General features: G+C 40.3%; 1 protein-coding gene across 4 annotated transcripts in view; it reads left to right on the forward strand.

Annotated features, from left to right (window-relative positions):
• The window catches only part of ITGA9 (integrin subunit alpha 9), a 287,285-nt gene that overhangs the window by 49,075 nt on the left and 217,997 nt on the right, over positions 1–20,213 (forward strand). For all 4 annotated transcript variants that reach the window (XM_040055828.2, XM_040055806.1, XM_040055835.2 and 1 more), the window contains exons 11-15: positions 1,171–1,265; positions 4,131–4,221; positions 4,750–4,795; positions 8,181–8,335; positions 16,074–16,234. In XM_040055828.2, the coding sequence (XP_039911762.1) occupies positions 1,171–1,265; positions 4,131–4,221; positions 4,750–4,795; positions 8,181–8,335; positions 16,074–16,234 (548 nt within the window). The remainder of the gene's footprint in view (positions 1–1,170; positions 1,266–4,130; positions 4,222–4,749; positions 4,796–8,180; positions 8,336–16,073; positions 16,235–20,213) is intronic.

Genomic DNA, 20,213 nt, shown 5'->3' on the forward strand with positions numbered 1-20,213 from the left:
CTTCCCTATATGGCTTATAAAAGGCTTTCGATAACCTCACCCTGAACAAAACAGAAAGCTATGTCTGAATTCTTTCTTCTTGCCCATTTCCCTATGTTTCCAAGCCTTTCTGGTTTTGTTGACATAATCTCATTTCTTCTCAAGAAGTGTGATTTGTGAGAAATAGCTTCTCGCTCCTTATAGCACATGGTCTGTTAAATCCTCTCTTTTTCTTTGTTCTCCCCCTGCTCCATTCTCAGGATGCTCAGTGTGAGACCCTTTGCTGTGAGAGCAGTAGGTGAGAATGAAATGTCGATGCTCTTTTTCTGCCCTGGTTTCTGGAAGTGCAGATTAAGGGCCTCTAAACAAAGACCAACTTAGTGTGTGCCTGGATTTAGTTCTTCCCGGCCATTCAGGCCGCAATATCCCATTAAGCCTAACCCAGCCTTGTTGCAGGTTACAAATTGTGAACATGTGCTTTCTCTGCATCTGGACATGCACTTGTGCGTTCTTGCTAATATTTATAGCCAATCATGGTGATGATGAGAATGCAGAGGGAGTTGGATCAGTCCATGGGTACAAAGCAATCATGAAAAGCTTAATTTTAACAGATAGCATAGTCACTAGATCCGAGTAGGAGAGGAGAATGGGAGGGGGATCATGCTTTCTGTAGGAGTTTGCAGTTAAATTGGATCAATTGTAATTTGAAAATTCACTCTCAGCAGGTGTTTTTTAATTCTTGCCTATTCATTTAATATACCCAGCCTCTTTGTGTAGCCTTGGATTTTCAATATTAATGTACAGCTACAGTAAATATTTTGCCAGTCTTGTATTTGTTCACAAAGCTGATGTTCTCATGGGTTGAAGATCTGGTCATGAAAGGATTCTAAATTCACTTTTTTGAGTATGGTTGCTTGTTGATAAACACATTTTTGTAACAGAACGTTAGACACCACATCTGATTAATGTGAAACATACATATGTGTACAAATTTATATGGGTTTGTGTATTTTTAAAGTTTATCTTAACATGAGTTCTTAATTAAATCAAACAGGTTCCATCTACTCAGGTTCATACAATCTGCTGATCATCTTTGTCATGGGGAGCTGTTTTCCTATGAGTAGCTGTTTCCTAAAATTAGGGAAAAGTTGCAGTGATGGAATGGATAGTGAAATCTGCATTGTTTTACAGATGTTGCCATTGGAGCGCCTAAGGAGGATAACTACATAGGAGCAGTGTACATTTACCATGGGGATGCCAGTGGTATTATACCTCAGTACTCTATGGTATGTGATACTCTTGTTTATGATCCCTGTCTGAAAGTCACTTCCCCAGGACCTACAGAAGTAAACCATACTTAAGAGTCCCTTAACGGGTAGCCTTGTCATAGCTCTACATCCTTTTCACAGTCCTGGTTTGAAGATGGCTTCTCCCAAAGTTTGTCTGTATCTATGCTGAAAAGTAAAATTATGTTAGTCAGGAGGTATTTTTTACTGTCTTTTTTTACAGCTGTCAGCTATATCTTCTTGAAGCAAGCAGAGTCTTAAAAGTTGAGTGTTAGTTTTACTTATGAAGAGGAAAAATTAAAACCCTGGAAAGGCTGAGCATGCAAATTATAGGGGAGGCCTATGGGAAGTTGAAAGGTTGCACTTTCTTCCTGTAGAAGCATACTTAGTGAGAATAAAGAGTTACTAACTGTTCTTTTGTGCCTCTTTACCCACCTTGTTGGCCTTCTTGTATTCTGACAATATGTCAGAAGGCCATTTTTAGGTGCCAACACCCTTACCCGGTTATGAAGTAAAACCTTGTTTGCGCTATGCTATGGTATCTTGTGCAGAGACAGCACAGTGCAATTTAGCTGCTGTAGCCAGACAGCAGAGAAGATAAATTTATGCTCATGTTGCCCAACATGTGTCTCATAGTCTCCGTCTAGCACATTTCATTGTTCCAAAAGCCTGACTCTTCTCTCCCTCTGTGTGTTTGAAGTTCTGGTTGTTTTGTTGCTGGGTGGGATCCTTCATAGTAAATCAGTTTACACAGAATTGAAGAGTTCAGTGGTTATATTGGCAACTTTCAACAGAATATAAAAGTTTAGTCCTTCTTCCTTTACCATGTATATGGTGTGCACTACTTTTGGAAAAAAAAAGGAAGTTAAGTGCACTTTAGAAGTATTCATAATGTGTGGCATGTGGAGGATTCTGCCTGATTTTTGCCAAGAACCACTGGTTGGGAAGTTCTTCTCTAAAAACTCCAGAGCTTTCCAGCTCTTGCTGAAAAGGATCAGATTTTTTTTTTTTTTTCCTTTGGTTTGGTTTGATTTGATTTTTAGTTTGTTTTTGTATTTTTTTGGGGTTTTTTGGGTTTTTTTGGGGGTTTCTGGGGTTTTTTTTGTCATTCATGGGAAAATTTTACATTTTTTAAGGACAGATACAGCACATGTCTCTCCACTTGGTCAGTGGGAAAACACCCAGCTCAACAGTGTGGCAGGGTATGTGGTCATTGACTCTTGATAAAACATTCCTATCATTGTCCCATATCCTGAGGCAGCCAAGGGGGCACCGCTTACAGGCACTGTCTGTGTGCCATTTCCGAATGTCTGGTGCAGGGCACTAGACACCCTGCTGGTTCAAGTCCTGTGTGCAACAAAAATGGTGTAACAACTTCAGCTCTTTACCTATCTGCTCTGGATTTGAATCTGAAGGTAAAAGACCTTTTGTATTTTATTACTATATTCCTGATCCATCTTAATGCTGTGGAGTTCCTTTCGAAATAAGCTAAGAGAGGTGGAGGGGGGTGTGTCCAGCAGGGTATATATTTTCACCCTTTTCATTTTGTTATCTTTTCCTCCTCCCTCCTTCTGCTTTCATCGTTTAAAGTGCTGGTAAGTGTTGTTCTCTGATGTCCCTTCAGCAGCTTCAGTGGCAGCTATTAGCAGAAGCATCTGACTTGGCTTTGTGTCCTGCTATTTTCATTTATGGTACTTAAAAGCAGCGTTACTCTTCTGTCTTGTAGGCTGAAAGAACCCACAGATTTCTTTTAGGTGTTTGCGGGTGGGATTTATCACCCTAACAGGGACCTCTAAACATGAAATGCGAGTGTAATGTGGGGTTGAAGTTGTTTTCAGTTGTCTTCAGCTTACCTACCCACAAGTAGAAAAACAGATCTGTACCCAGAGGACCACTGTTCTCCCTTTAAACTCACTGTCAGGATGTCTTTCTTACCTTCAACTAGTCTTTTTTCCAATATCGCATTCTTTTATGGGAAGGCCAGGAAAAGTTAGTCACGTGTCACAAACAGTGAAGCAACTCCAAGAGACTTAAAATTACTTCATGGTTTCCTCTGTCTGTAACTTCTGCAGTCAGAAGTTGATTTGAGTTCAGCTCTTGCATTGATGGCCGAGACTAACTGAGAGCTGGGAGAGTTCTGATTGCCTTCTTAGAAAAAGAGATTTTGATATGTTAATTTGCTTCAGACAAAGGCATTTACAATGCAAATAATTTAGAGAAAGTTGTGTTAGTAATTAAAAAAAGAAAGAAACTATGTTAGAAGGTAATTAATTTTTGTGTGGGGGAGGCAGAAATTAAATACAACTTCCAGACTGACAGAAAATACTCTGTAATAGATGATGGAAGCCAGTTTCCAAGTGGGATGAGAATTAATAATTTTGACTTTGAGTATGCTGGCAAACTTGGTGAAAAGAAATGGTTGGGCATGATTTTCTGTTTTAACCAATCATTAATGTTGTCAAGGTGCTTCTTAAAACTTTGATTCACAGAAATTGAGGTAATTAAAAAAAAAAAGGAATTTCTTGGGTGCAGGTATGTTTTTCTCTCATGCAGAAATCTGTTTGACGTGTTCCTTATTTTGCTTGGATCTGCACGAATACTGTAATGCAGGTGTGGGTTTTTAGTTCAAGTCAACACTGGTCTCCTACTAGCCAGGAGCAAAAGTGCAGGTGACAGTCTTCCTGTTAGGGCTGTGTGGGTGAAGTGCAAGACAACTGGTGCATAGCACTTCCAGCCCATGGAATAGAGACCCAGTGGCCATGAAAATCCTGCTTGAATGTTTTGGGATTTTTTTGTTTTGGTAAAAGTTTTTTAAGAGGATTTTTGTGTTAATGACTAATTTCACTTGTGTGTTTTCTATTGCAGAAGCTGTCTGGGCAAACAATAAACCCAAAGCTGCGTATGTTTGGCCAGTCCATATCAGGAGGAGTTGATATGGATAGTAATGGTTATCCAGGTATGTTGGCTACTCTGGCAGTGAGAGCATCAGGAAAATACAGCAGTAGACTGAGAAAACAGCAGAGCTGGGGTTGTTTTCAGGCTGCTAGTTCTGGCCACTGCAGGTGGTCAGTGAAACTGAGCTGCTTTTTCTGTTTCCCTTCTGCCACTCAAAACTCTTGATAAAAATTTTTGATGATTGGCTTATTTTCAAGTATTTGGACAGTCACAATGACCGAGGGTTCAGTATCTGACCAAGGTTTTAAGTTTCTGGGAAGCTGCTCTGTCAGGAGGAAATTTTAAAATAACCCCAAAAGTAGATAATAATAAAATAGTAGTAATAAAAATCAAACAATGAAGCAGAAGTGAACATCATAGGACTAATCCTTCAGTTACAAGACTTATGACATAATGGTATTTGAAGGAAGAAACTGGCTAAGTCAGAAAATGCTTGTTTTAGATTCACGCTCTGTGATTTAGCAACAGATTTCAGAGAACTGAATTTTATGCCTCCTTTATAACTGCCTCAATGTTACAAACATTTCAGATATGACTGTTGGGGCCTTCCTGTCAGACAATGTGGTACTTCTGAGGTGAGATGTCTTTTTCATTCAGTTGTCTTCTTCTGTTTTCTGTTTATATTTTCTGTGGTCTAAGACCAGTTTCTTCCCTTGTTTTTTGTGGCCAGAAGAAGCAAGCTGGATTACTTTTTAAGCAAAACTTTAGACATGAATGGTGTCAAAGAATGCAGTCTAATTTGAATGGAATAGTGGGGGATGATAATACCTGGTCTATGAAGAAAAAAGGGTTAGAGCTGAAGAGATATGTTGATCTCAGTGTCTCTTCCAAAAGGTTGCTCCTGACTTGTGACAAGGCTTTCGGATTATTCTAATGTTTACCTAAAGTAAATCAATTGTGATTAAAGGAAATTGAGTTGAGCAAAAAAATGAGCTGTGTAGGATGCCAGGATGTAGTTTTGCAGATATATACACACACACATATGTATATATCCACAACTTTGCATATATACAATTCTATAATGGGATACAGAGAGAAATAAGAGTCTTTGGGGAAAGGAAATATGGATATGTCTTCAGTGCACACAGGAGCTGGGCTGCTGTTTCAAGTTTGTGAGTTCAGTATAATTGCTCGTTCCCTCTGATGGTACACCAAATTATGCAGGTGGAGAGTTAGAGTGCAAGTGACCTGTGTAACGGAGTGGAAAGTTGGATTTTGTCAGTAGCTCCTTTGTTACACTTGTTAATATTAAATTAAAAAATCCTTTAAATACTTAAATATCTTTAGAAACACCTCCATCTTAATGGAAGATACAGGGATGGGGTGGCCCTGGTAAGACAAATGCTGGAGCTGCAGAACAGATGTGCCAGCCTTCTTCCTGTTCAAGGCAGAAGAGACTTGGCTCTGTTTCCATTGAATCAGTTATGCTGAAGAAAAAGGAGAGGGAGGGAAGAAATACTCTTGATGATCAGCATGGCATGTGGTCAAGGTTTTTGAAGAGTTTTCTGTTTCTTCATATATACAGAGAGCTAATAACTGCTTCTGTGAAAAGGCATGCCATGCCCCAGATGGGAATTCACAGTCTCATGTCTCTGAAGCTGCTTGAAAGAAAACTGCATTTTTCACCTACATTGATGTTACTTGCAGAGAGGGGAAGACAAATTGAAAGGCTTACTGTGATTAAAACCACATATATCACAACAGCATGATGACCTCTGTTTATGCGTTCAGTTGTGCTTGCGCCTTCCAGAGGAAATTATTGCATTATTGACTTAACTTTATGAGCAGCTTGATTAGTTGCTGTTACTGCCAATTACAGTTTGTCCCTCCTTCTGTTAGGATAAAGAGCTCCCCCCTCACCGCCCCGAGCATCCCCTCACCCTTCCCCGTTTGTGAAGTCCTTTAACCAAAACCAACAAATGTTTTGCTAAGTGATATTTAAAGACTTTGGGTGGAAGCCTTTGGGGCAGATGCATTCTCTTGATCATGTGTGTGTATGGCTCTTTGACAGATGCATTGGGCTGTTTTTCCACAATGAATAACCAAGTGACATAACATCAAGGAAAAATCACACAGTGCATGATAGCTGGAGAAATACTTTTTTGAAGGAGAAATATTTTTCTAGATCAGTTACAGCATTTACTCTTTTATGTCTCCCTAAGCATTCAGAAATAGTGGGTTTTTTTGAAGGTGTGGAATGATCCTAGGATGCTGACTTTTTTTCCTCCCTTCCCCCCACTGTATATGTTTCTAAGGCTAGCATTTATTTTTATGCTCCACCTCAAAATGTGAGCTTGCACTGTTATTTCAGGCTGCGGTAAAAGAATCTGAGCAGCTGTATTGGAGATTGATGTGAATCTTGTTCCAGTTCATGTGAATTAGGTGTAACCACAGTCCCTGCTCTCTTCTCCCTCTCCCCTACCTCTAAATTTAAGTGGCTTGCAGAGTGAGAGTGCTGAAGTGGTTTACAAGCTCTGGCCTTGCATGGCTTCTGGGTCTACCTTAGAACTGACTCTGCTGGTTGCTGCACATTTGTCTTATTACTGTAGTTGATTTTGGAAGAACATGGTCATCTTTAACATGCACAAAAGTGAAAACAGGAAGAATAACACCTATAATTTTTGGGCTGAAGTCCTTCACTGGAGATTGCTCAGGAGTGCTTGAATTTCTGGGTTGCTTTTCCCTATCAAGCTGCTGAGACTTCTCTGTTGTATGAAAAAGGAAACTGTTGGGGAATACATTCAGTGCAGGCAGCTTGGTGTGTGAACTGCAGATTGAGCTCAGGGTGGTGGGAGCCCGAAGCAAGAGCACACTCAGGGACACTGAGACACAGCAGGAGCAAAGGACTCAGGAGGCAGAGCAGAGACTTTGGTGTGCTTGGACTGTGAGGGTATAAAAGCCCACAGGGTCCTTTGTTTGGGGTCCCTTCTTGGAGGCACCACCTCGAGCTGTTTCTGTGTTCCTGCGCTGTCAATAAAAGGCTTTATGAAACTATGGAAACCTGGTCTGACTATGTGAATGTGGTATGTGTAGGGAGTCAAGGAGGGCACCTGTCAGCTCACTGGAGCCATACACTACAAAAGAGCTTTGGCCGCGGCAGTTAAAAGTCTCTGGTCGTGGGAGTGTGACTGCCTGCGTGCCTCCTGGATTGTTAGACGGGGAAATTTCCTTAGCAAGACACCTGTGCCTTAAGGCACTCAACTTGCCCTGTGATTCTGGCTGAGGTCTTCCTCACCCAAGAGTACTGGTAGCAATAACCTGGTGCTGGAGTTGCAAGAGTAGAAGGCTTTTGTTCACAGTGCACTGGATAGTTCCTGAAACACAGTTCAGCAGCATGATAAAAATATTCAATCCTTGTCACTTGTCAGGAGGGAATTAGCCAAACTTTTTCTCCTCCTGAAAATATGAATGTGGTGTCTGTTGTGTTGTCCCTCTTTTACTCTCAGAAAAATTATGTATGAATCCATCTCCTGTGGAGGACCTCTGTGCTCTCTTCTTGACTTTGAGGTCACAAATTTGACTACGGACTATTCTGTGGAAACCCACAGTCTGTCCCTACCTGTCCCAGTTCATCCAAGGTGGTTAGCAACCAGTCTCATTTGCATGAACTTGTTCTTGTTTGCTGTTCTGGTAATTTTGTTATCCTCTTCAGTCATCAGGAAGACTTTATGCAACCTTTTCTGGAGATGATTATTGTTATTACATATTATTAGTTTCCCCAGCTGTCTGCCTGCAGTCTGTATCTGAGCACTAAACTTCAAGCTGACATTACCACTTTCATTTAAATGCTAGTAGCCCTTGCCAGCTAGATAAAATGTAAAAGTTTATTTTACAATTCAAATGTACTCTTATTTTTCCTGTCTGCTTGAAATTGTGCAGTTTACCAAATTTGCTTTCTTTTCCTTTTGTGGAGTTTCCCTCTGAATGGTCACTCAATTCTACTTCTCTGTTGATCTCCAGATCCAGGCCTGTCATTACCATGAATATCACCATTTTCCTGCCTATAGCTATCAATATCACAGCTCCTCAGTGCCATGATGGTTTGCAGCCGGTGAACTGCCTCAATGTCACAGCATGCTTTCGTTTCAGTGGCAAGCATGTTCCTGGAGAAATAGGTAAGTTACCTGTGCCAGCCCTAGACAGGAGCACAGTAAGAGGTTGACCTGGAATTGAGGTCTCTCTTTGTACTTAGTAAAGGAGCTTTTGTGTGAAATAAGTAGTTTCAAGATGAACATGGGCCATACAATCCCAGAAAGCTGGAGGCTTGAGACCTTTCTTGGGTTATGTTTTTACCTTCTGATGAGGCCGACATAATACTGAGGCAGATTGTTCCTGAGTGAAGTGAGGGAAATTTCTCCTTGGGCTTATTGCAAGGGTAGAGAACACATCCCTCTGAGTTCACATCCCTGTCTACCTCTTGATAATACATATCTGTATCCATATTTGCTATCAATGTTATTAGAAAACAGGTATGATTTGCACTGGATTAATAGTGTTTGAAAGTCTGCAATGAGCTCTTGAAACAGACATGAGAAAATCCTTTTCTGTGCATCAGTTTACCTGCTTGTAAAATGATTATAAATAGCCCAGTATTTTCCTGATTGCAGGAGTATCTTCCAGATTATTTAGTCTCTGTAAAACACTTAAAGAGTTTCTCAGGTGAATGGAATTGTGTAATGTGTAATTGTCCTAGTCTTTACATCTTGGCTCTATTAAAATACTACTTATGTCTTTTACATTCAAATGCTTACAAGTCTTAGCTGGTTTGTGAAGTGGAATGGGACAGATACAGCATTTCTAAATATTTAAGGCCTGGGTTAATTTTTTTTGTGATGTTTCACCTTTGTCATGCTTCAAGAATGGCAGAGAACTTGCACTGTGCTGTTAAGGGAAGATGCCTCACCCTCACAAGCATGCTGTGTCTTAACAGTGATACTAGTGAGGAGCTGGGGGAAGTACTGCCTCCTCCTACTCTGTGCCCTAACCCTTTTGAGCAGCTAGTTGTGAAGGGTGAGTGGTATCTGTGTACCCTCACCTGAGCATGCTGCAGTATTCTGTTTTTAATTAAGTCAGAAAAGGAAAAGGCTTCTTTCTACTTGAATTCACATGAAGTGAGACCTACAAGCAGCTTGTTACTGTCACCTCAACAGCTCAAAACAATGGAGTCACTATATTTAAAATTCCTCTGTATTTATCATGCGTTAGCACAGTTTTATTTTCTAGTTACAGAGAAATTTGGAATGCTTATCCTTGCCGGGACCTTAGAGTTGCTTTGGCGGGGGAGGGCACGGACCTATCAGGAAGCTAGCCAAGATATTGGCAGCTAATTTAACCAATAAAAATGCCAATGCGACTTTGGAAAGGACATTTAAAACCCTCATCTCTGGCAGATCACTCTCTTGCTTCTAAGATAGCCATGAGGTAACATATCATAGGCAGCCAGGGGGCTCGGGTCAGGCCCAGCTGCCGTCTGGACGGTTGGGGTCCGGCCAGGCCTCTGGGAGCTGCTGCCCGCATGGAGGGCAGGGGGAGCTGAGGTTGGGCCCCACTGCCCTCTGGGCACCTGGGCCAGGCCCAGACAGGCCTCTGGGAGCTGCTGCCCACATGGGAGCGTCCTGGGTTAAACCCTTTCTCCTGGCTGCCTTCGGGAAGAGAAAAAAGAACAGCTCAGCAATACCACGTTTACAGCTTTGTGGCAGCTCCCAGCCAGGCTGCCCTGGATGAGACCGAAGGGTGGAAAGGAGGACCTCCACCAGCTTCCCCTGTTGGTGTAGAATTTCATCTTTACAGCCCTGCAGCCCAGAGCAGAGCACACCACATATGGTCCCTGCAGGCCTAGGGAGATTTAACCCTTTCCTAGCAACATGGAGCTTCTAAATCACAACCCTTCCTTGAGAAAGAAGAAAGAAAACAGAGGGTACATAGAACAGACACCGCATGTAGTCAGTGGATTAGAAGTAAAAGAACTGATAATATTACTGGAATAAGATTGAAGAAGTGGACATTTTTAACCAGACTTCTCTGGGGTAAACTATGGAGAAATGGACTGTTCTTTGTAGCATCTTAGTGTTGTTAGGGTGAATGCTATTTCTCATCAAAATTGAGGACTAATGTGATTAAGATTTGAGAACTTTAAAGCCCGCACCGCTGGGTGAAAAGGAGGTCTCAGCCTTTGAGACGAAGATAATTTTAGGCTAGAAGAAGTATTTGTAAACAGTACCTCAGATACACTGAGAGACCTTGCTGATAGAACATCACAGTCTGCAAAAACTCCGGGTGGTTGCAGATGTGTGATATTAGGAGCCACTGGACTATTTTATCTTGTGGCAAACGTCTCCATGAAAACCCTAGAGAGACTCTTCTCCTAAAGTAATGAATGATTATGTTTAAATAGTGAAACTGACTGAAAATCACAAGTTGTGTCTTTCAGTGTTGTTTTATAAGAAAGTTAATAGTTTGTAGGGGGAGGGAAGAGTGTTTTAAAGTTTCATTCTGTTTTGGTTTGGGTTTTCTTTTTCCCAACTTTCTTTTTTTTCATTCTTTTTAGTGCGTGTTAATAAAACTATTTTGTTCATTTTTTTGAGCCTGCTTTGCTTTTCTCCTAATCTCTTCCCCACAGAAAAAGAATAAACACTAAGACCACTACACTAAATTTAGTGAACCTAAACCCACTACAGTATTCTAATGTATTGGTGCAACTGAGACTTCAGTTTTGATTTTTGCTTCCTCTAAATGCTGACTTTTCCCTTCCCTGTAAATGATGACTCTAAGTAGACAAATACATGCTTTGATAAAGTATTTTTTTTACTATCCACTACTCTGTCATTACAGAAGTGCATTTCTGAGGGCTCCTGAGGTGTTAATTCCTCTCTGAAAAATTACAAATAGGTTTTCTGAATATCTAAGTGTTCCTGGGGTACTACTTAAAATATTCCGTTTTCTTTAATTTCGGATCTTTGGTCCTGTGCCTAAGAAGTAAACTGTCTTTTTTCCAATCTAAATATTGGTTCCTCTTGTTTACAAAAGACCTGTCTTCCTGTTCATCATGTCTTATAAGAGCTGGTTGAATTCCCCTGTGTTGTCTTACAAATTGCATTTCCCATGATTGACTGGGTAAAAGCACATGCATCGTCTTTGATGACTAACATCCATTGTGTTACAAGGAACTTTTTTATTATTGAGTAGGTTATTATAAACTTCAACCATTGCTCTTTCATACAATGTTTCTAACAAAGTGATTTTTCTTAAAAATGTTACAGCCAGAACTATCTGACTGTATAAAACGCCTTCAGGATATGATTTGGATAAAATATCTCAAATAAGCTTTCAGTATTCTAGCAGTCAGGCCATTTTAGTTATGTTGCAGTTGAAGAATATCAATTAAAAAAGGATGGAACAATTAATGGAAATATTGGAGTGGTTCCTTTCCTGCAGGTTAAATGTAGGGGAAAAAACTCTAGAATATCCCTGTGTATTGGATTATGTAACCAAAAAATGTGTATTCTATTTCATTCGTTAAGGCTGTTTTTTGGGGGTATGTTTTGTCCTTCTCTTCCCCCTTCAGGGAGGAAGGAGGAGGATGCCTCTTGATAATGGCCCGGTCATTAAAACCGGTGGGGCAGTGTTTCTTATCTCTCTCACCACCCCTCCATCCTCCAGGGGGACATTTTCTGATAATGGGCCATTAGGGCCCACCAATGACATGACACATTCCATCATCCCATTGCGAGATGCTCCACACAGTGGGGGAGGAGCCAGCTGTTCCCAGCTAGATAAAAACTTGGACTAAAGACCACCAGGCATCTGGTTTTTCCACTGGATTCCTGGCAGAAGACTGGACCCATCTCGCCACAACTGGATTTTCTACAGGACCATCTCTGCTCCACAGAACCACATCTGTTACTCCAGGAGGACTTATTTGGACTGCTTCCAACACCCTGACCAACAGGGTGCCAGGTCATATCCCTGACTCTGTCAGGGTTTTTTCCAGGATCCTTGTTTGCTTCCTTGCTTGTTTTTTGTAATTACTACATTTGTAATTTCCTTTTTATTTTTAATATTCCTGGTAAAGAACTGTTATTCCTATTTCCCATATCTTTGCTGGAAAGTCCCTAATTGCAAAATTATAATAATTTGGAGCGAAGGGGGTTTACATTCTCCATTCCAAGGAAGACTCTAGTTTTCCCTGGCAGACAACTGTCTTTCAAAACCAAGACACCCTGTTAATGCATTGTTATACAGTTCAGACTTTGAAAGGCTTATGGTGGTGTTAAAATACTATGCCAGAATTTTGTGGCCAGAAGTGTTGGGAGTGTCTCACCCTCAGACATCTGGGTGCTTTTTGTTAAATCAGACTGAGAGAATGCAGTGCTCGTCTAGAGTAGTGCTCGACTAGGGCTTATCAGTGCAGATTCTCAAGATTACTGCTTACTGGTGTAAAGTTGAGCATTTCTCCTGCTTTTGGGCTGCTGAAATTGGCCGTCTACTACTTAATGTAAAAAAATCAAGCTGAACATGCATGCAGCATTCTCCTGTGGCAAATGTGTGTCTTCAATACTTATTTGTATGTGTGATTATTTTGTTAACAAGAATGGGAAAAAAAGTCATCTTCATCTAGCACAGCCTCACAATTGCATGTAAACATTACCTTTTTTTTTTTACTTCTCCTTCTAGTGGTAGTTGCAATACTAGTGGTCGTGAAACAGCTATCTAAGGATCTGTGTTTATTTATGGTTACTGTTTGATACTGCAAATGACAGTACAATTTGCATTAAGTTGTTTCTTGCAGACAATAGTTTTCAGAAGTATGAATTTATTGCTGAAGTGTTTTTGTCTGAAAAAAGAGCCATGGCCAAGTAAAACGTGTTCTGCACTTTGTGCCATGCTCTGTCTGACCCTTCACCCTGCCTCAGTACTTGCTGGAGAGCTGAACTTCTAGTTGTATGCCTTCTGACAGAGACAGCCTCCAGTATGTCTTGGACATATGAGAAGTACAGCATTTTAAGTTTTCACTCTTTTAACTCAGAATCTCACTTAAACTCTTCCTCCCTCACTTGAGGGGTCATTGCTTTGTCTCCCCTGGGGTTTCTCTATCACCAGGAAAGGCAGAGATTAGAGGAAGGCCTTTCCTATCTTGGATTAAAAGGTTTCAGCCTGTTCAGACTGTGTACTTCTGTGTGACCAGGACAAGAAAGAGGCTGCTGGCATCATTGTGCATCAAGTGCTGCTTCTGCATTCATCCCTGAAGGAAAATGGAAGTAAACTTGTATCCACAGTTGTTGAGATATGGTTATTAAAGTGATTGGATATGCCTTTGCCCAAATTAAGGTGCAAACAATACTATGTGCCAAAGTCAATAGTATGTGTTTTATTTGATAATAAATATGAGACAGAGAGGGAAAGAAAGAAAGAAATAGAGAATAGGTGAGGGGAACAGAAAGAGACAGCATAAAAAAATATCGCCATCTGTGGATCCCAATGATGTTCCATTAATCCTCTCCAGCTGGTCTTGGTGGTGATGGTCCCCCTGAAAAGCATCTATAGGGGAGGGATGGGCTTCGACATCTCCTCTAGTTTTTGCTATAATGAGCCAAATTTTTTATAGATGTTTGAGGCATGAACTATTTCAGTCTCTGACAGCAGTCTAGAAAATTTCCTCTACGCTAATAACAACAATATTTATAGTGCCAGTGTGTGAATTAGGTGAATTTTAGTGGCTGTGAAAATGAAGGGTTTTGTTCATTTGACTAGAGTTAGGCAGATAGATATGTTAGAAATTGCTCCAAATTTTCTCATGTACTCTTCATTTCAGCTGTACATTTCTTGTGTGTTGATCCATTTCTAAGCTAGTCCTCACGTCCCTAATACTGTTGCATGCAAGACTGGCAAGATTTAGTGTAGGATAATAGGTAGTTTGATATTTTCACTGTTTAAACATGTTCCTAGGACTGAAGAAACATGCCTAATCAAAAATTTTTCAAAAGCAGACTCTCATCTTCTAACTTGTATGCAGCTATAGTTTGGTGCTGGGCTATTATTTCTGTCTGTCTCTCATTTTTCCAGTCTGTTTGGAGGCAGGCATTTGAGTCAGTGCTTACCCTCAGAGTGTCTCAGAAGCAGACGTGCTGTGGGGATGTGTTGTTTAGTGTATGGAGCAGTGTGGATGGCTCCCTACCTAGACCCAGGAACAACACTCTGAGGGAGGATTTGAAACAGGGTGGGAAATACTGGGAAGGAGAAAGCTGTTTGGAAGAGGGTGGAGGGAATGTCCTGTATGTTCTCATTTGCTAGCACTTTTTTTTAATGCTTTCATTACTTAAGAATTTTCTTTGCAATCAAAGTTCATGAATAATTTTCTCCTCATAATTACTGGCAGAGACAGCAAAGAAACATTCCTTTTACAATGGCATTTTGTAATTATTTAGTTAGTTCTTAATTTTTTCCATTTTCCATGTGGTGCCTTCCAATTACCACTTACCCCCTTCCCCCCGCCCCCAGCAAATCAGTACTATAGCTAGTAGTTTAGCAAGCACTTACAGATGTGCTTATTCCTGATGAGCATTTTGCCGCCTGCTGGTTGAGTCCTTTGTCATTATCTTAGTAGGTGAGGAAGGGATGTTCTAAATGGTTCAGAGTGTGCTACCCATCCATTAGCACAGCCAGTTGTTTAGCTTGTGGGATACCATGGCCTGATTTTAATCTCTTCTCACTCCTCACTGCTTCAGGGGTACTTTCAATCCTATGGGATGACTCTTGCATCATAAGTATATATATGCTGTTTAGATTGAAAATCCATTATGAAATGCCTGCTGCCATTTACTTGGTGCATCTCTTACTGGCTGGAATAGTTCACCTGGTCTGCTGAGTAGCAGCCATCTTGAAGATAAGAGCAAAAATTTCTCAGAGGGAGCCATTAGCAATGCCTTTAGGCATTCAAATTTAGTTATGGAAAACGAATAGTCATTAGAAGAATTGAGCCTTTCTTCTGAGCTCATCAAGTTCATGCCAGAGTTTTATTTTCATTGTGCAAAGTTGGGTGGGTAGATCCTCAGTAGAAGGAGAGAAAACTCACTTAAAGCTCCTGGACAAATGTTTGAAGGCATTACTTGGAAGACTTAGTTTGCTAGTAACAACTTGCCTTACAACTTCCTGGTGCCGTGAGCAGGAAGAACTCACACCAACAACAGTGGTAAGTTCGTCCAGTTATGTCCCAACCCCCCACTGCCCCAGGTTGCTAATTTTGGAAGCAACAAAGTTGGGGGGGGGGGGGCGGGGCAGTATATGGTATGAATGCTAAGATTCATTGCTAATGCAAATCACTGAAAACACCACTGAAATCACCACTGCAAATCAATGAAAACAATTTTCTGGAAGTGCCACATTTTGGTTGACATTTGCATGGTTTGTTTGCATGGTTTGTGCTGTTTTAGAAGGAAAACAGAGTTCGAGGTTGCTTCTGTTGTTTGTGTTTGGTTTTTTTGCTTTTTCTGTCAGGAACACAGTTTAAACATCTTCTAGGGTTTTTTGTATTTTTTTTGTTTGTTTTGCGTTAAGTGTATGCATCCTGATGTGTTACACACCATTTCCTATGGGAAAGAATGGGCTGGGAATAATAGTGACAGGAAACATGAAAGTATCTTCCTAATTGGATCTGATTTTCTGTAGCTGTGCCCCCCCTCCCCCACACCCCCCCCTTCCTCCCCGCAGGGAACTTAGTGATTGATTGAGGGCCCTCAAGGATTGACCTTTCTTCAAGCACAGATGCCCTACAGGCAACAGGATCCATTGATAAGTGGCTGGAAAATACCTATTTTTCACTGACATCCTGTGTTTTCTTCTTCCTTTTTGAAACAGGTTTGAATTATAATTTGACTGCTGATGTGGCAAAGAAGGAAAAGAGCCAACAACCCAGAGTTTATTTTGTGACTTCTGGAGAGACAGCAGGGCAGATCACAGAAAAGTTACAACTGTCATTCATGCAGGAAAAGTGTGAGCATTACCTCGCATATGTCAAGGTTAGTTCATTCCTTCATTTGGCCTTACTACATTCTGCTCTTTAAAAAGTTATTCAGCCAATCAAAGTGGTGTTGCTTTGGTTTCAGATGTTTGATTTCCTGACAGGTAGAAGTTCCAAACTTCTTGCTTGGCATGATTTGTCAGTTTGAGCACCTTCAAGACCGGCAGCCAGGAAAATACATTTTTTTGTCTTTGGTCTCTCTTTCTCTCTCTCTCTTTCTCCCTTTCTCCTTTTTGCCTCAGTTTGTTGCTACAGGTATTATTCCCAATGACACAACGTCTTGTTTTATTAGGAACAGCAGGTTTAGTATTTAGTTTTGTTTAAGGTCTGACTCCACAAAAGACTGGTGATACAACCTGTGTGGGAATGGCAGGATGATGTGGGGCCTGCAGTGAAGTAATTGAGCTCTTGGATTTGAAGAGCCTTGTGGATTTCTTTCGGGCTTGAAAGCAGCAGTAGGATAACTTACTTTCACATGCGTCATGGTCCTAGGGGTACTGTGTGCTTTCCAGACGGAGACAGACAGGTTCTGTTTTTCCTGTGACTAACTCTTCATCTAGAGCTTGCTAGGACTGCAGTTGTCCTCATTTTGCAGGTGCAGTAGAAATGCCACCCAGGTGCCATTGTTTTCAGAGTAAGCACAACAATTTTCTTCTGCTCTAGAAACATATTGAATGGATTTTAAAATTACACAGGAAGGACATTTATATTTTAAACCACATATGTCTTACAAACACTAAACTTTATTACCGGTCCTTACTGAAGAACTTCTTCCCATACATAACTGTGACCTAAATTTAATGGATAACACATGGCACTGTCTTGTTTTGAGTATACAGCACATCCAGATTTTTCTAAATGTATAAACTTTTCCAGGGAGCTTTTTTTGTACCTAAAAACTGTGAGAATGGGAGATAAAGTTAATCCTTTGACTCTTATCAACATTTTGTGTATGGCTGTTGAGAGAAAATAAAATAAATAAGGGCACCAAGGAGGAAATGCTGTTTTGTTAAATTGTGTGGATCTCTATAAAGAAACTACATATCTTCCACTTTTTTTTTTTTTGTTTGTTTGTTTCTGGAACAACCATTGCTTTCTGCTGTGGAAAAGCTTGTTAAAGAAAATGTAGGCCTATAAGATTACCTTTACTTAGAAAATGTATCACTGAATTTACTAATCCTGGTCTTTTGCCAATGAATGCATCTGGTTAGACTTCAGTTTATTGAGTTTGGATCAAAAAGAGCCACGTGCCTATCTTAACCCAATAATGATTTCTTTCACACTAGGTCTTGTAGTTTTTGGATACTACACAGACTTCATTAAAGAGCTACTTATGCCGAAGAAACTCTTTAAATTATTGTGACATTTCTAGCTAATTTTGGAAATGCAAAGGTAAAAACTGTTCTTTTGGAAAATACCTGGGAAACTGGATTTTTATAAGCAAGAGAAACATTTAAACATGTTTAAGAATACCAAAAACTTAAAGCAAAATAGCTGGTTAACAAACAAGGCTACTAGTTTTCTGTGTGATATAAGGAGCCATTTTTTACTGTTGGAAAAATAGCAGGAAATCTTGTAAGGGAGAATGAGAAGTAGTGGAGGAAGATAATCCCTGTGCTTTTCTGAAAAAGATGGTGTAATCCACAAGACTACATGACATTAGAAGCATCAAAGAGAGCCCTGCACACTCTGAAGGAGTGGAAGTGGGTCGTGATCACAGATAACCTTAAGTAATAGCTAGTAAAATGAACCCCCTGAAAAACAAACAAACAAACAAAACCCTCCACAAACTCCAACCAGAGTTCTCCTTAACTGCATATATTTGTGATGGAATGGGTGATTAAAAATATGTGGGCTTAAAATATACAAGTATTCCATTTAGGCTTCCCTTTTTCCTTTTATTTACTGTATGTCTGATGAATTCTCCTGCATGGCAAATTGAGTTGCTTGTAGTTGCATCCTCAATACAGTCTCTTTATTATTGTTTATTTGTGTCCCTGGTGACAAAGGAGTCTATGTGGCATAAGAATGTCAATTCTGGACTGCCTATAGGGAAGAATAGAGAAGCTGTTTGGACTTGTGTGTGACCTCATGTGCTAACTTGACAAACTCTGCTAGTTACACAAAGTCTCCAGCCCAAATGGAGCGCAACAGAACTCTGTGGGTTAAATTAGTTAAATGAAACCTTTTCCAGCCCTTGATGGATGATATTGTCTTATCAACATGTAATTCTAGTATGCTGGAGGCACAAAATGAAAGAATAACCATTGAACAAACAGGTTTCTACAAGCTGCCTGCAATTTTTCATAGATTTGATCTCAAAAAAACCCAGCAAAACTGAGCACCTAAAGAGTTGCAGTCTGCAAATAAACTGACATTTGTTTTGCAATTGATAAGTGTCCGTGTTTTGAGCATGACTCATTTCCTATTTGTGATTCCTTTTCAGGACAGTAGCTACTTTTCTTATTGCTGCTGCTGTATTTGACTCTATTTGACTGTATTTCCTCTTATCTATGTGACTAAGTGGATTTCAGAAGATTTGTAGGATACGTGTAGCTGGGATATTTATCTTGTACAGGGCAGGCTATCAAATTACAGCTCAAGTTGCTAGAGCTGTGGTAGTTAATGAGAAAACATGTTTTTCTGGTTGAGAGCAGAGAATGAAATGGAAGCACTTCGGAACTTCAAAATGTATTACATTTGGTTTCGTAACGGGCATAAAGTTGTAGAGGGGTGATATGGTTTTATGACTTTTATACTTTTGTTTAAAATTGCCTGTCCTCACTGGTACCTTTTGATGATTACTAGTTAGAAAACTTTCTTTAGTGTAGGGTAATAACACCAATACTGACAGAACCTCAGGTGTCATCTCCAAAAGCTGTATTGTTTTAATTTAAACAACTTTCGAAGGTTTGACTGATACATTGAGTAGAACATGGCTGTTAGTTGAGAAGTTCAGGAGCACCCCAGCCTTTCTCATGTCAATACATAGCTGATTCCTTGTATCTCTTAAGAGGTACATCACTGCTGGACCATTCTTTCAGCTCTCTGGGGATGATGGTGCTTCCACTAATGATAGTCTCTCCTTCAGTGGTGAGAAAACTATTAGGAGAACATGAGTACCTTGTGTGACAACTGTCTGTTAGTTTTGCTGGAGTATAAGGATGCAAAGTTTAAATCTGATTGGCTTTTTTTCACTCTCTTTTGTAAAAGGATTTGGGTTGTTTTGGTAGAAAGAATGGGGGGAAAATGAGGAAAAGAAGCAGAGTTTACAGAAGGGAATAGAATCAGAGAAGACAGAAAGAAAACCCCACCAAAAAAAATGGATTTGTAGGCTTTAGAAGTGTCTCTTTAATATCTGGGCCTGCAGCTTAAGTGTAGAATTTTCTCATGGCAACTGCACTCATTTGATGGTGTTCAGAATACTGGGGCAATGAGCGTAAGAGGTGCTGTGATCAAGGCAGTGACTCTGAGGAAACATTGTTTCCCTTTTCTGATAACTGCTCTGTTTTTTTCCGGGTTAGATGGGCTCTCCTAGTATTTAGGATAGATTTATCAGTGTATAGTATGAGAATTTTACAGAGATACCAAAGCACATTGTGCCTGCATATTTATGCAGGATCAAAACACATTTTCCTTGATTTATCACAAAGGTGTAATAGTGATCATGTTGAAAGTCCCTTGAAGAATTCCTGCACTTATTAAAGAAGCACCATTTGGTTTCTTACCCCACTGTAGGCCAGCCAGCTGGGCTGCCTATTGCTACCAGTCAGTTGTCTGTATGCAGAGAGGATGCTTTAATAGCTGCAAACACCATCAGCAGTGCTGGCAAATGATTAAACTAAACACTGCATTTATATTTTCCAGAGATCTTTTTCTTGGTGTTTTTCATGTAAGTCGTATTAATTCTTAATGGATCCAGACATAGTGTATGGGAAGGATGGGGCTGAGAAGTAACAGCCTTTGCATAAAGGTGT

This window comes from Hirundo rustica, chromosome 1 (genome assembly GCF_015227805.2).
Source record: "Hirundo rustica isolate bHirRus1 chromosome 1, bHirRus1.pri.v3, whole genome shotgun sequence".
Lineage (NCBI taxonomy): Eukaryota > Metazoa > Chordata > Aves > Passeriformes > Hirundinidae > Hirundo > Hirundo rustica.